Source organism: Phycodurus eques, chromosome 1 (assembly GCF_024500275.1).
Source record: "Phycodurus eques isolate BA_2022a chromosome 1, UOR_Pequ_1.1, whole genome shotgun sequence".
Taxonomy (NCBI): domain Eukaryota; kingdom Metazoa; phylum Chordata; class Actinopteri; order Syngnathiformes; family Syngnathidae; genus Phycodurus; species Phycodurus eques.
Genome location: NC_084525.1, coordinates 4,315,006 through 4,328,550, shown reverse-complemented (window position 1 = coordinate 4,328,550; position 13,545 = coordinate 4,315,006). Strand labels below are relative to the sequence as shown.

Here is a 13,545-nt window from a genome sequence, read left to right as displayed (position 1 = left end):
TGGAGCCTATCCCAGCTATTTTTGAGTGAAAGGCGGGGTACACCTTGAACTGGTCGCCGGGCTAATCGCAGGACACATAGAAACAAATAACCATTCACACTCAATTCACACCTACGGGCAATTAGATTCTTCAATTAACCTACCATGCATGTATTGGGGATGTGGGAGGAAACCAGAGAACCCAGAGAAAACGAGGAGAACATGCAAACTCCACACAGGTGAGGCCAGATTTGAACCCGGTTCCACAGGACTGTGAGGCAGATGTGCTAACCATTCTGACACCATGCCGCCCAGAGACAATATTACATCCCAAATAGTACAAATAGTTGGTTTGGCAAAATATGCCCCCCTTTAATGGACCATAAGACATTTTCCCACATGCTTTTGGGAGATTTCAAGTGTGATTTTGCAAAATGTAGCCAGGCTTGTATGTTTTTCTTTGTAAGATATGGCTTCCATCTTGCCAGCCCACCCCTCATTTTTGTCGCTGGCCTCATTGTAGTTGGTTTCCCTCAGAGGGCCATTATGACTGTGAAACCATTTAAATGTTTAATCGCCTCACAGTATTACACATACGCAACAAATTGGTGAATATCTAGTTTTGAAATCAGACGTCAAGGATAATAGTTTGTTCAACAATTGGTCTAGTTACTTTAAAAAGGGGTTTGGTTAAAAAAAACAACGTTTTTGCAATAGCTCATCATTATTACGGTTTTCATTACATATGACAATTTGAAATGTTGGTATTGATCAGAATCATCTTTAGAATTTTATCAAGAATCATGGAAGTTTATGTACCTGATTTGCTTTCATGGGCCTCATGCAGTGTCGTGAAAAACAAATATTGACCCCTTTCTCAGATTCTTATATTTTTGCATACTTTCCCCACTTTAATGTTTAAGATCATCAAACAAATGTAAATATCAGACAAATATGACCCAAGTGAATTTAAAATGATGTTTTTAAATGGTGATTTCATGTATTCAAAATATTCAGTCAGCCCTGTGTGAAAAAGTAATGAAATCATCAATTCATCTATGGCTAATCACAATTTTTGATTAATTTAAACTGATAACACCCAAGCCTGATTACCTCCAGACCCGTTCAATCAAGAAGTCACTTAAACAATCTGTCCTGACAAAATCAAGTCGGAGCTAATAGAGGTGCAACAAAATGACAAGATCCAAAGAAATTCCAGAACAGTCAAGAAATAAAGTAATTGACGTCTATTAGTCTGGAAAGGTTTCCAAAAGCCATTTCTAAAGATTTAGCATTACAGCGATCCATAGGGAGAGCCATTATCCTCACATGGAGAAAACATGGAACAGTGGTGAACCTTCCCAGGTGTGGCCGGCCTACAAATATTACACCAAGAGAACAGCAATGACTCATCCAGGAGGCCACAAAGGAACTCAGGACAACTTCAAAAGAACTGCAGGCCTCCCTTGCCAGTTAAAAGGTCAGTGTTCATGACAACAATAAGGAACAGACTGCTTTGCCCAGTGTTATAAGGCGAAAACAGCTGCTGGCCAAAAAGAACATAAAGGCTCGTCTTACTTTTTGGAAAAAAAACACCAAAAAAACTCTGACTTGAATCCAACGACTTTTGGGAGGATATTATATGGACTGACAAGATGAAAGTTGAGCTTTTTGAAAGGTGTGAGTCTCGTTACATCTGACCTAAATGTAGCACAGCATTTCAGAAAAATAACATTATACCAACAGTCAAACGTGGTGGTGGTAGTGTGATGCTCTTGGGCTGCTATGCTCCTTCAGAACCTGGACAACTTGCTGTGATTGATGAAACCATGAATTCTGCTCTTTAACAGAAAATCCTGAAGGGGAATGTTCAGCCATCAGTTTTTTATCTCAAGCTGAAGTGCACTCGGGTTGTGCAGCAGGATGTAATAAAATGAAGGTTTTGGAGTGGCCGAATCAAAGGCCCTTCATGCTCGAAAACCCTCCATTTTGCTGAATTCAAACAATTCTATAAGAAAGAGTGGGCCAAAATATCTCCACAGAAATTTGAAAGACTCATTGCCAGTCACAGAAAATGCTTGATTTCAGTTGTTGGTGCTGATGGCCCAACCAGTTATTAGGTTTAGGGGGCGATTACTTTTTCACACACGGTCAGGTAACTTTGAAAAGTTTGTTCCCTTTATGAATGAAACCACCATTTAAAAACAGCATTTTAAATTCACTTGGGTTATAGTTGTCTGATATTTACTTTTGTTTGGTGATCTTCACCATTAAAGTGGGGAAACTGTGCAAAAATATTATAATTTGAGAAAGAAAGTAACATGTTACAAGAAGAAAATACTTATTCACAGCACTGTATAATGATGTGGTGGGCCGAATCTGGCCCCCCGGCCCTTGAGTTTGAAACTTGTGGCCGAGACACATGAACGCTAAGTTGTTGTCACGTGCACTCACCAGTCAGTACTTACTTCTTCAATGTTGCTGTCAGCCTCTTGCCAGCCTACTTCAGCAGTTTTCTTCTCGTCTTTTCATCAACTTTTGAGGGACATCCAGGACTGTCTTGCCACATTAATACCTTGAAAATTCCTTTGTACCCTTCTCCTGACTGATAACTGAACAATGAGATCCCTCTGATGCCGTGGAAGCTCTCTGCGGCCCATGGCTTGGGTTGTAAGATGTGACTGCTAAAATGTTAGGAAAAGACATTTAGAATAGCTGAAATTTTATTTGGGGTGAATCAGAGGCACTTTAGATGGTGGCAGTTGTGTGCTGTTTCACATTTAACTTGAGTTTGAATGTGATTGGTTCATTCTGAAATCAACCAAATCCCCATTTATAAGAGGATGTGTGCACTTGTGCAACCACATTGTCTCAGTTGTTTATTTTTACTTCCACTCTCTCTCTCTATCTATATATATATATATATATATATATATATATATATATATATATATATTTTTTTTTTTTTTTTTTTTTTCAGTTCAGTTGTGTAGGATATAAGTCACATTAATTGTGGAAAACATTTTTGAAATAATGTATCTTGGTCTCATTTTTATAGACTTTTTATATCCACTGTAATATACAGATTGTGTCCTAAAAGGCTTAAGGAATATTTAGCATCAAGTGTATTCTTTATGCATGAAAAACACATTGTCTCGTGTGTCTGATGTCGCTTTTTTCTATTAAACTGTCAAGTAGCGAGCATCAGATAAAGCAAAGCAAATTTATTTATATAGCCCATGTCATACACAACGTATGTCAATGTGATTTACATGATTAAAAGCATTTAAAAATAAAGAAAAAAACAGCTTATAAACATTTAAAACAAAAGAGAAAAACAATAAAAGTACAATTAAAACAGCGTATAGTGCAAGAAATATAGTTTGAAAGTGGAAATGCTCTAAAAAGCATAAGAAAAGAGAAGAGTTAACCTGGATTTTAAAATATTTACACTTGGGGCTGAAGTCACTTCTGTTGGCAACTTATTCCATTTGTGTGCAGCATAATAGCTAAATGTTGCTTCACCATGTTTGCTTTGGACTCTGTACTCCACTATTTGACCTGACTCTGTCTATCTCAGAGCCCGACTGGGTTTATATTCCATTAGCATTTCTTTCATGTATTCAGGACCTAAACCGTTTAGTGATTTATAGACCAGTAGCAGAACTTTAAAATCTATTCTAAAGCTGACTGGAAGCCAGTGTAAAGACTTTAGAATTGGAATAATATGCTCTGACCTCTTTGTTCTGGTCAGAACTCGAACTGCAGCATTCTGAATGAGCTGCAGTTCTTTAATGTTCTTTTTGCGGAGCCCAGTTAGAAGACCATTACAATAGTCAATTCTACCTGAGATTAAAGCATGTGTGAGCTTCTCCTGGTCTGCTTGACACAAGCAAGCCTTCACTCTGGATATGTTCTTCAGATGGTAGAAGGCAGTTTTAGTAATTGATTTGATATGTCTGTTGAATGTCAGGTCGGGATCTATCAGAACACCAAGGTTTCGTTATTAATAATTCAGATAATTCATCTCATTTAATTATTCGATACATTAACTTTGAAATTGGCTCCTGCAGTTATATATATATATATCTCTTTTTTTTTTTTTTTTTTTGCTCAAGATAAAGCTATATTTATACACCAATAAACTGATTTTCAACAGCCAAGCGCATTGCTCTACTGATATTAAGCAGTTTTTTTTAATGCCAATGACCTTTGATATCATTATTGTTATGTTAGAATACTATAGGGATTATACATTATGTATCATTTCATCACTAATTTCATCCTTGTGTGACTACAGCTCCCCTTGAATGAGAAGACAACTTTGACACCAACAGAAGTGAAACGAGAACCTGCAGTAGTTTACCGAAAGCTCAGCACAACCCCCAAAAAAGTTGGTGGAAAACAGATAAAAGGCCCTTCTTTCACCAGTAAACCAGAAGTAATCCTATTCAAGGTATGACACACGTGAACAAAATCGTGTGTATTTTTAAAGCTTTCCAAATGTAATACATATGACTTTATCATTTAATGTCTATTTTAGGACTTTGAAGTGGGGGAAACCTATAAGAAGAAAGTAATCCTGACTAACATCAGCTATATCACTAACCACTGCAAATTTCTTGGAATCTCTGCTCAACTACAGGATTTTATTATGATCAAGTAAGTGATTTGGTCAGAATTCGAAGAGTCCAGTCCATGACTCATCGGCAGTTGCATTTTATTTATTGGAAAGAATGTGTAGATGATGTAAAACACAATCTGATCCGGGACACTGGTCGACTTCTCACTTTTGTACCATAGCAAATGCTTTAAATAGAAAAACAGTAGTCATGGTCATTACATGGTCAAACCGCCATCTTAAATTCTGTAATAAGTACAGGAATTGAAATAACATTTTACATTATTAAATGTCATACAATTGTAAATCCAGAATGAAAAATTCCACAACACTCCCACTAAACTTTGTATGTACGACTTAAGAGCGTAATGCAAAAGTGATGAGTTGAAAAAAACTACAACTGAAAAACTCAAACTGCACCTCAACGACGCTGAAGTCACACATTATCAGGTTTATTTGTTCCCTAAATTGTGTCGCTATTAGAATTAGCATTTTCACTGTAACATTAACAAAGAGGTGAAGACATTTGTATATTTCTGCATGCCTCAAATTGCAGTATTCATTTTGCATATTTTCCCCGAAACAATTTCCAAATGATACGACCTTACAAGCGTCACCATTAGGTACGCAGGCACAATTGAATGCAATCCGATACGAAAATTCTGGCTTTAGAGCTGCAGACATGCATTGAACCACTTAAATCAATGCCTTGACTGACAGTGTTGTCAAAGCATTTTCAAAACATCTTTGTGGGCCGGAGAGCGTTCATTATCACTTGGCAACATCTGCTTATGTACCACTATTTGCCACAAGCACTTGTCATTATGACAATTCAGTGGACGTGAGAGGCACGCCTGTCCTCCCACATGCGGACAGCAGCTCGCGTCACGACGCTTAAAACCCCTCAAATGCTGTGAGTCAAGTCTACTTCACTCTCTCAGCCTGTTAGGGGTGCACCAGGAATGTATTGATCACCAGGATTCTAACTGCATATGACATTCCCTTCAGCGTGCACACCCCCAAACCTTGATTTGATTTCTTGTTGCCTCATTGCACAGCATCTCCCGAGCTACAAATGATCTTCTGTAAACACTGTCTCAACGTATAAGCTCTTGCACTCGGCTCTTAACGCACGTGGCTCTGTTTCTTATTGACTGAAGGACATCACTAAGTATACTGCACATTCTATCACTCAGACTCTTGGATTGTGTTCATTATTTATTATTGTTTTCACTGAAACAACAGGAAATTGATTTCCATTTTTAGATGATGTTATATTGGCTAAATACAGTGTTACAAGTTACTTGCAAAGTGTAATATCTTAGGTATTACTAATTACTGTCGGAGAGCGAGAGAGCGAGTAAGAGAGAGACAGAGACAGACAGAGAGAAACACCAACCCACGTTTGCTGTACACCCCCCGAGTTTCTAAAAATTAACCAACCACACACCACTCGTTGGCCAGCGTGGGTGCATTTGTGCCACAATGCCAGAATCAGCTCACCGTTTCACCGCTGGAAATGTTACAAACCGAGAGCTTTGTTTTCTATCTATCTATCTATCTATCTAGCTATCTATCTATCTATCTATCTCGAAATGTTGGTGTAAAGACAAGATCCTTACTTTTGAAATAAGTATACTCTAAAACATGTAGATTATACATTACACTGGTCAAAAATGAAGGGGACACTTGAATCTGATGTCCCAGATCTGGATGAAAGAGCTAAATTGAAAATCTTTATGAATTACCTTTTCATTAAGGTAATAAAAATGTATGGGGAAAACAATATTTGACTGTCTCTCGGTATCTCCTCCACAGTTTTGACACTGCTGGGAGAGACATGGAATCCCTGCAGCATCATGCTTTTGCAAAGTGCAATGTGTATCTTCTCCTGTTTGGCCTCATTTGCAGCGCTTTATATAGTGCTGTCGTAGGCTTTTTCCAACTTTGTCTCATTCAGCGTTTAATCCCTAGTGAACTGTTCTATTTTACGTTGTCTGCCGCTTTAAAACGTGTCCTGGAACTAGAAAAAAAGAATGACACAAGATGAGAATTACACAAAAAGAGAATGAGACAAATTCTGATGAAACTGTTATTTCAAGTTAGCATCAAAGTGCTCACACCAGGTGGAATACTTTCATACACTGCCAGGTCACAAAAAAAGGCTTAAATGAAACCCACTAGTCCGTTGCTCATAGTATACACAAACGCTCAATGAGAGCGGCAATGAGAATGCAGTCAGAATAAAACATCTTTTCGTTTTTAACACAATAAAAACACAATACTGATGCAGTGTAATGGTTTAGCATCCATTACAATGTGCACACTTTGCTGATTATGCTCACAGTTTTGAATAGATGTCATTTTTACAATCTTATTTCCATCTCTGGCAACCCAACCTCTTATTTTCATAGTGATTTCTGAGGGTGCAAAAGGTTTCGGTGCCCTTTGGGCAGCTGTCAGTTTGCTGTAAACATGCTATGGGATGCACATGTTGCTTTCAGAATCTTTTCTTTCCTTCCTTATCTCAAATGTTGGTATAGCTAAACTGTATATAAATAACAACATTTATTCCCAACAATAACCACTTTTTTTTCAGAGAAGAGGGTTGACTTTTAACCTCTGCTCTGAGTTAAGCTCATAGGCACTACTCTCAGGAGATGCATTTTATGTGAGATATTTAATGTAAGGGTTCTCTTCTTTTTTGTATTGAAGACACATGGGTGACTTAAGTTTCTATTTCCATTTTCTGAGCCGCTTCTCCTCACTAGGGTCGCGGGCGTGCTGGAGCCTATCCCAGCTGTCATCGGGCAGAAGGCGGGGTACACCCTGAACTGGTTGCCAGCCAATCGCAGGGCACATTCAAACAAACAAACATTCACACTCACATTCACACCGACGGGCAATTTAGAGTCTCCAATTTATGCATGTTTTTGGGATGTGGGAGGAAACCGGATTGCCCGGAGAAAACCCACGCAGGCACGGGGAGAACATGCAAACTCCACACAGTCGGGGCCGGGGACTGAACCCGGGTCCTCAGAACTGTGAGGCTGACGCTCTAACCAGTCGTCCACCGTGCCGCCTGACTTAAGTTTGGTTTGGAAAATGTTTTATGTTTTTATACTGCAGCACACTGGCGACCTTATTTGTTATAATAATGCATATCAATGTAATCCACTGCCAACACGCAAAATTTTATTTTCCATTTGAAAATTATGAAGCTGTTTTTTTGGTTCACTAACTTGGATATTGTTCTACAGCTTTCAACCTCCTGGTCCTTTATCGACTGGGATGTCCTGTGAAATGCAAATTACTTTCCACCCTTCGGTCAGTAGCCCAGTTATTGTGTTTTTTGCTTGTTTGCTGACTGGATTTTTTTACCTGGCAACAGTTTAAAACCACACGTGACGTCAAATGTATTCTCAATAAACCAATTATACCTCTGGACTCAAGAGTTGGGAACTGAATACTGTATGTCGTGTCATAAAGCAACAACTTCCTTCTCTCTGACCCCTATAGATCAATGAAGACCTGGAAGGAGAGGTGGACTTTGCCTCAGCAGCAGGTCGCTTCTCTGTGCCTGTCAGGTGCACCATAAAGAGATGTGATGTAAGCAGTGTGCTGTGAAATATCCATTCCTTCTTAATCCCTGTACAACAGAAAGGAGATATATATGTGTGTCTGTACATATATAAACACAGTTGTGCTCGTATTGAAAACATTTTCTCACTTGTTAGCGACATGAATTATGTTCAACAAGATTTTACAACATTCAGTGCCTAATAACTGATTGGGCTACCCTCTGCGGCAACAACTGACATCAAGTGTCAATTTGTAATTAACTGTAGTTAATTTTGAACAACATTGGACCCGCCATAGTGATGACACACTCTAGCCTAGCTGTACTATATATTGTTCTCAAATTGGTATGTCCAAGTATTTATTCTGGCAGGTCGATGCGTTTCACTAATGTTACTAACTTGCTTTATCTCTAGTTGGAGGTCGACAACCAGTTTATTGACTTTGGATCGCATGTAATGGGCCAAATTATTTCGCGGACTATCACCTTGACCAACAAAGGTGCACTAGCAACTCGCTTCAGCCTGGACACGACGAAGCCCGTTCCAGAAATTCACCAGGTCCAGATGCCATCCCATCGCTCGGCCGACACACAGCAGGTCAGACAGACACTAGAATCTGCTCTTCCATTTAATATTGCTGCAAATGCAGCAAACTGTTGTTAAATCAGTTATGAAATGTGTTAAAAAATAATCTATGGAAAGCGAATTAATTTGCATGTGATGATCGATGATAGGACACAATTTGTGCTGATCAGAATCAGAGCTCTGCATCCGTGGCCACCAGAGAGCTACACAATATGGATCATGTTTTGGATAGGTCTTCAGTATCCCGACAGTGCCAACGAGGTAAATCAAATCAAATACACAGATAAACAAGCAAATTATTACAATTCAAACAATTATATTATCTTTGTACAGCGCAACACGAGACATAAATGCATGCATTTTTGTTGGAAAGCCACTATAAGAAATCAACAATTCATATAAAAACAATTTGAAGAAAAACAGACTTTTGTTCTGCTGTGTTAATGGAGATTGCATCAGATGTTTTCCACCAAGAAAAATAGTGTCATGTCTTTTTTTTGTGTGGGGGGGGGGAGCATATGATTGAATGCCCTCAGTCAACTCTGGAGAAAATTAACAACCAATTATCTGATATTGTTGCTTTAGTATTGAAGCAGAGTTCTCCCTCTAAATGTCCGAACTCCTGTTTCTATGTCAGTGTTGTACTGCGCAAAATGTTGCTGTGTGCAATCTGTTTGGATGTAGCTCAGCTTCCCATAGCTGAAATCACATGACATCAGACTGCAAATTAGATACTGAATCAACACTGATTTATCAACAGTCAATTCCACACCATTGAATTCTTAATGAGCAATTAACAGATTTCTCAAAGAGAATTCAGATTAAACACTAAAAAGTAAACACAAGCACACAGTGACCCGAAGCAGGCTTCACCTTGTATTGCTCTCACGGGAAAAGACAAGGAAGTCTCCTCTCGAATGTTGCGTCAGTCTTCATCGCTGCATTCGGCACTTTCCGCCACCAAGGCGTTGATAAGATGTTCACTCGCTCCTCTGCTGGCTGTAACAATGTGTTATGATGTTGCTCTGTCTCTGTTTGTCCTCAATTGATGGCTTGTCATGGAATGTTTAGGTCTTCGTTTTGACTTATTTTATGTCTAAAAGGAAAAGAAAACACACACCCATTAGTACAGCTATTATAAATTAAGCTACTGTCCAAGATTGACTTTGGTGTCTTCTCAAGCAGGTTTAGTTCTCCAAGAACAGAAATTGTTAACATTGCTGTATGTGTCGGCAGAATCGCAGGTTTCAGCTGCAGATCCGAGATCTGCTTCTGTGTCTTCCAGCATGCATGCCCAGATCGCAGAGGGCTTTTCTGACTCCTGTGACATACGTATAGGGAATGTAAGTATTGTAAGGGTATCACATACAGTATGTCAATGACAGCATATGGGTTTAAATGACTTTCCAACATACATCACATTGTTTGTTAATATCATAATTGATTGGCTGGCTGTGATAAGATCCAGCTCACCCACGACCCTAATGAGGATAAGCAAAATAGAACATGGATAAATTGATGCTTATTAATGGGAATGTGTTCAATGAATTGTTTTCAACAATGATTCAGTGGATTTGGTGCCCGATGCTCACATACTGTATTTATGAATGCAATATGCCTGACATCCATCACACATGTCCGTGAAGCTTGTGTATTTGACTGCCTGTGCCCCGATCAAATTCACCAAAATCGTGTTAGACCAGTGGTCTACCTTACTGCACTGAACTTAGACGCAGTCTGGGCAGGCGTGAGTTCAGACCGACTTACTGCCACCAAAATGTCACTGCACCGGGGGCATTTCTAAGAACACACCCTCACTGCGCCGCAGCGCCAAGCTTGTCGCAGACGGTTCTGCCAAACCGGTTAACCCGCACAGTGAGTCTTGCGCACGAAATCAGGATATGCCAGTTTTAGCCCTCTGCCGCAAATGTGCCATCGACAAAAATACAGCCCATAAAGGCCAAGGCCGACATTCAAACCAGGATCCATTTGACCGTGAGGCAGATGCTTTCGTAATTGAAATTCATACCTCTCAAAGTGATTGCTGTAGTAGCTTAATTAAACATCACTGTGATAACGTTGACAAATTCTTTACAACAAAAGGTCAAGTGCACTCTAAAACAAATCTCCCCTACTTAATATTTGGATTAGATTGGATTTTAATTGTACATATGTTGTGGTACGTGTTGTATTACGTATTAGGCAATCAATTAGTTGTTTGGACACGTCCAGAGGAGAAATAGTGAGTATATTGGTAGAAGGATGATGAGGATGGAGCTGCCAGGCAAGAGAGCGAGAGGAAGACCAAAGAGAAGGTGGATGGATGTCGTGAGGGAAGACCTGAGGGCAGTTGGTGTTAGAGAGGAGGATGCAGGAGATAGGCTTCCATGGAAAAGGATGACGCGCTGTGGCGACCCCTAACGGGACAAGCCCAAAGGAAAAGAAGAAGAAAAAGCAATCAATACATTCTGATCTTAGCATGCTCCATTGTTATGTCAAACTGCGCTGTCCCTTTAAAATTTAAACGATGAAACTGAACTGACAATGCCTGTGAGGAAGTCAGACAAGAGCAATTACAATTTAAATGACCCTAAATTAAAAGTCAGTTTGTCTTGAAAATAATGGAAGATACCAAAGCGCTTGTAAACACTGTATATTGTACAGTGTAATAAAGTTCCCTTTGGAATTTCAATCTGTGGGTAGTGTTGCACGACAAGACTTTGTTGGGATTCATTTACCGTCACTTTAATATGGCCATAAAACACAGGATTATTTATTCGTTGATTGATGAAGGGGTTGTTAATCACTGAGGTATCATGATCCTGTTCAAGTCTTGTTCTTAGCACTTGTGTTTTATATCTGGTACATTAGCCTGTGCGACGTTCTTGGGTTGTTCAGGGTTCATTACGTCTCTGTAGCAGGGGCTAATGGCGCGTCACCTCTCCATCTGCATTTGTTATGGCCTTATGTTGTACTACATGTACTCGCATGCCAGCCCCTCCGTCATTGTCATTTTGACTGATACAGTACTTGCACATGGCCTATTTGAAGGCTGTGCTGTATAATGGCAAATAATACATCACGCTATCCTGGCCCTACAATACTGGCTTGATTATAGCGTGAAATAATGACTTCTATCTTTCATTTATAATTTTTCCATCATCACCTTCGTGCTTTGTAGCAGTCGGATTGTGTGTCATTTTAAATTGCTCAGCTGAGTGATTTGGGTGGATGCGGTAGTGGTGGATGAAGTATCAGTTCTGCTTCGCAAGAAGAAATGGTGAAACTGTCCTGCATTCATCGTGGTGTATTTTATTCTATTTTACATTCCCATGGTTACTTAGAATAAATACTTTTTTTTCTATCTCAGGTAAGAGAAGGTGATATTGGACCTTTTGAAAGTGTCAAACTGGAGATAATATTCTCTCCGACTGTTCCCGGAGAAGTCAAATTGGACCTCTACATCAAGTTTTCAGATCCGACCAGCTGCCCAGTAAGATAAAGAATGGTCATCATAATCTATTATAGGATGATGAATTTTTGTTTCAAGATAGGAACTGAACACTCACTGGCTCCAACAGATAGCCATCCTGGTGAAGGGTGAGGGAGTGGGCCTCCCAGTATGGGTGGTCGAGCCCAATATTGACATGAAGATCTGCATGTTTGACCACCTTTATCAAGAGGTGGTCACACTCCAAAGCAGGTATGGCCCCACACTTTAGATGGTACTTTAGTCTCAAATCTAACTTTGAATCCCAAAGTGTACCTGTATATACACTGTGGTGGCTATCGTACAGTGTTCTATTCCCAGAATAGTCTCATACATTCATGATGAATTAATCAAAAAATAATTAAAAAAAAAGAAGAAGCAGCTTGAAGCCAATGGCGATTCAGAAATAGAATCAAACATTTGCCACCGTGTAATGTCTCATTGATGTTCAACCGACACAATAACTGTAGCTCAAGCCATAAATACATCAGAGATACAGTGTGCCTTGGTAATATAAATGAATAGTTTGCCTTGTTGTCAGATGGCTTTACAGTCCAGATTCACTTCAATACCTGCATTTTTGCTACCTTGCTTCAGCAGGAAGCTAGTTAATTAATTATTATAGTGATAAGTGTCACTTTAATTGTTTTTAGTTTAAATGTCACTGTACTGACATTTAGAGACACCCTCCAGCGAGAATGTTGATAATGTCTTGTTCGTTAGGTACTTGGCCATATTGGTTAAATGAAATGTAATACTGTACGGCTTGTTTTTTGTCCTGCATGTGCTCAAGTCAAACCTTGCAACCCTGCACTTTGTGCATAAATAATGCATACTGGCGCACAGTAGTGTGTCATTATGATTCAGACTTTTCTCAGTAATGTGACTGAATGAAACAAGTGATAGGCATTATTGTTTATTTATCGTTAAAGCGATTTGTAATGGATTATGAACTAGCAAGCTGGTACATAATGCAACTCCTCACAAGTTCCATCCATCCATTTTCTTTCACCGCTTATTGTCACTAGGGTCGCGGGTTGCCGGAGCCTATCCCAGCTATCTTCGGGCGAGAGGCGGGAACACCCTGAACCGGTCACCAGCCAATCGCAGGGCACATTGAAACAGACAACCATTCGCACTCACATTCACACCTACAGGCAATTTAGAGTCTTGAATCAACCTACCATGCATGTTTTGGGGATGTGGGAGGAAACCAGAGTGCCTGGAGAAAACCCACCCAGGCATGGGGAGAACATGCAAACTCCACACAGGAGGGCCGGGATTTGAAC

General features: G+C 39.6%; 1 protein-coding gene across 9 annotated transcripts in view; it reads left to right on the top strand.

Annotated features, from left to right (window-relative positions):
- Positions 1-13,545, top strand: part of cfap74 (cilia and flagella associated protein 74) — a 48,753-nt gene that overhangs the window by 10,573 nt on the left and 24,635 nt on the right. For 8 of the 9 annotated variants that reach the window (XM_061673315.1, XM_061673307.1, XM_061673289.1 and 5 more), the window contains 9 exons: positions 4,280-4,435; positions 4,523-4,641; positions 7,861-7,927; positions 8,120-8,209; positions 8,596-8,778; positions 8,916-9,027; positions 10,003-10,109; positions 12,137-12,259; positions 12,348-12,469. In XM_061673315.1, the coding sequence (XP_061529299.1) occupies positions 4,280-4,435; positions 4,523-4,641; positions 7,861-7,927; positions 8,120-8,209; positions 8,596-8,778; positions 8,916-9,027; positions 10,003-10,109; positions 12,137-12,259; positions 12,348-12,469 (1,079 nt within the window). The remainder of the gene's footprint in view (positions 1-4,279; positions 4,436-4,522; positions 4,642-7,860; positions 7,928-8,119; positions 8,210-8,595; positions 8,779-8,915; positions 9,028-10,002; positions 10,110-12,136; positions 12,260-12,347; positions 12,470-13,545) is intronic. The other variant, XM_061673299.1, reaches the window with a different exon arrangement.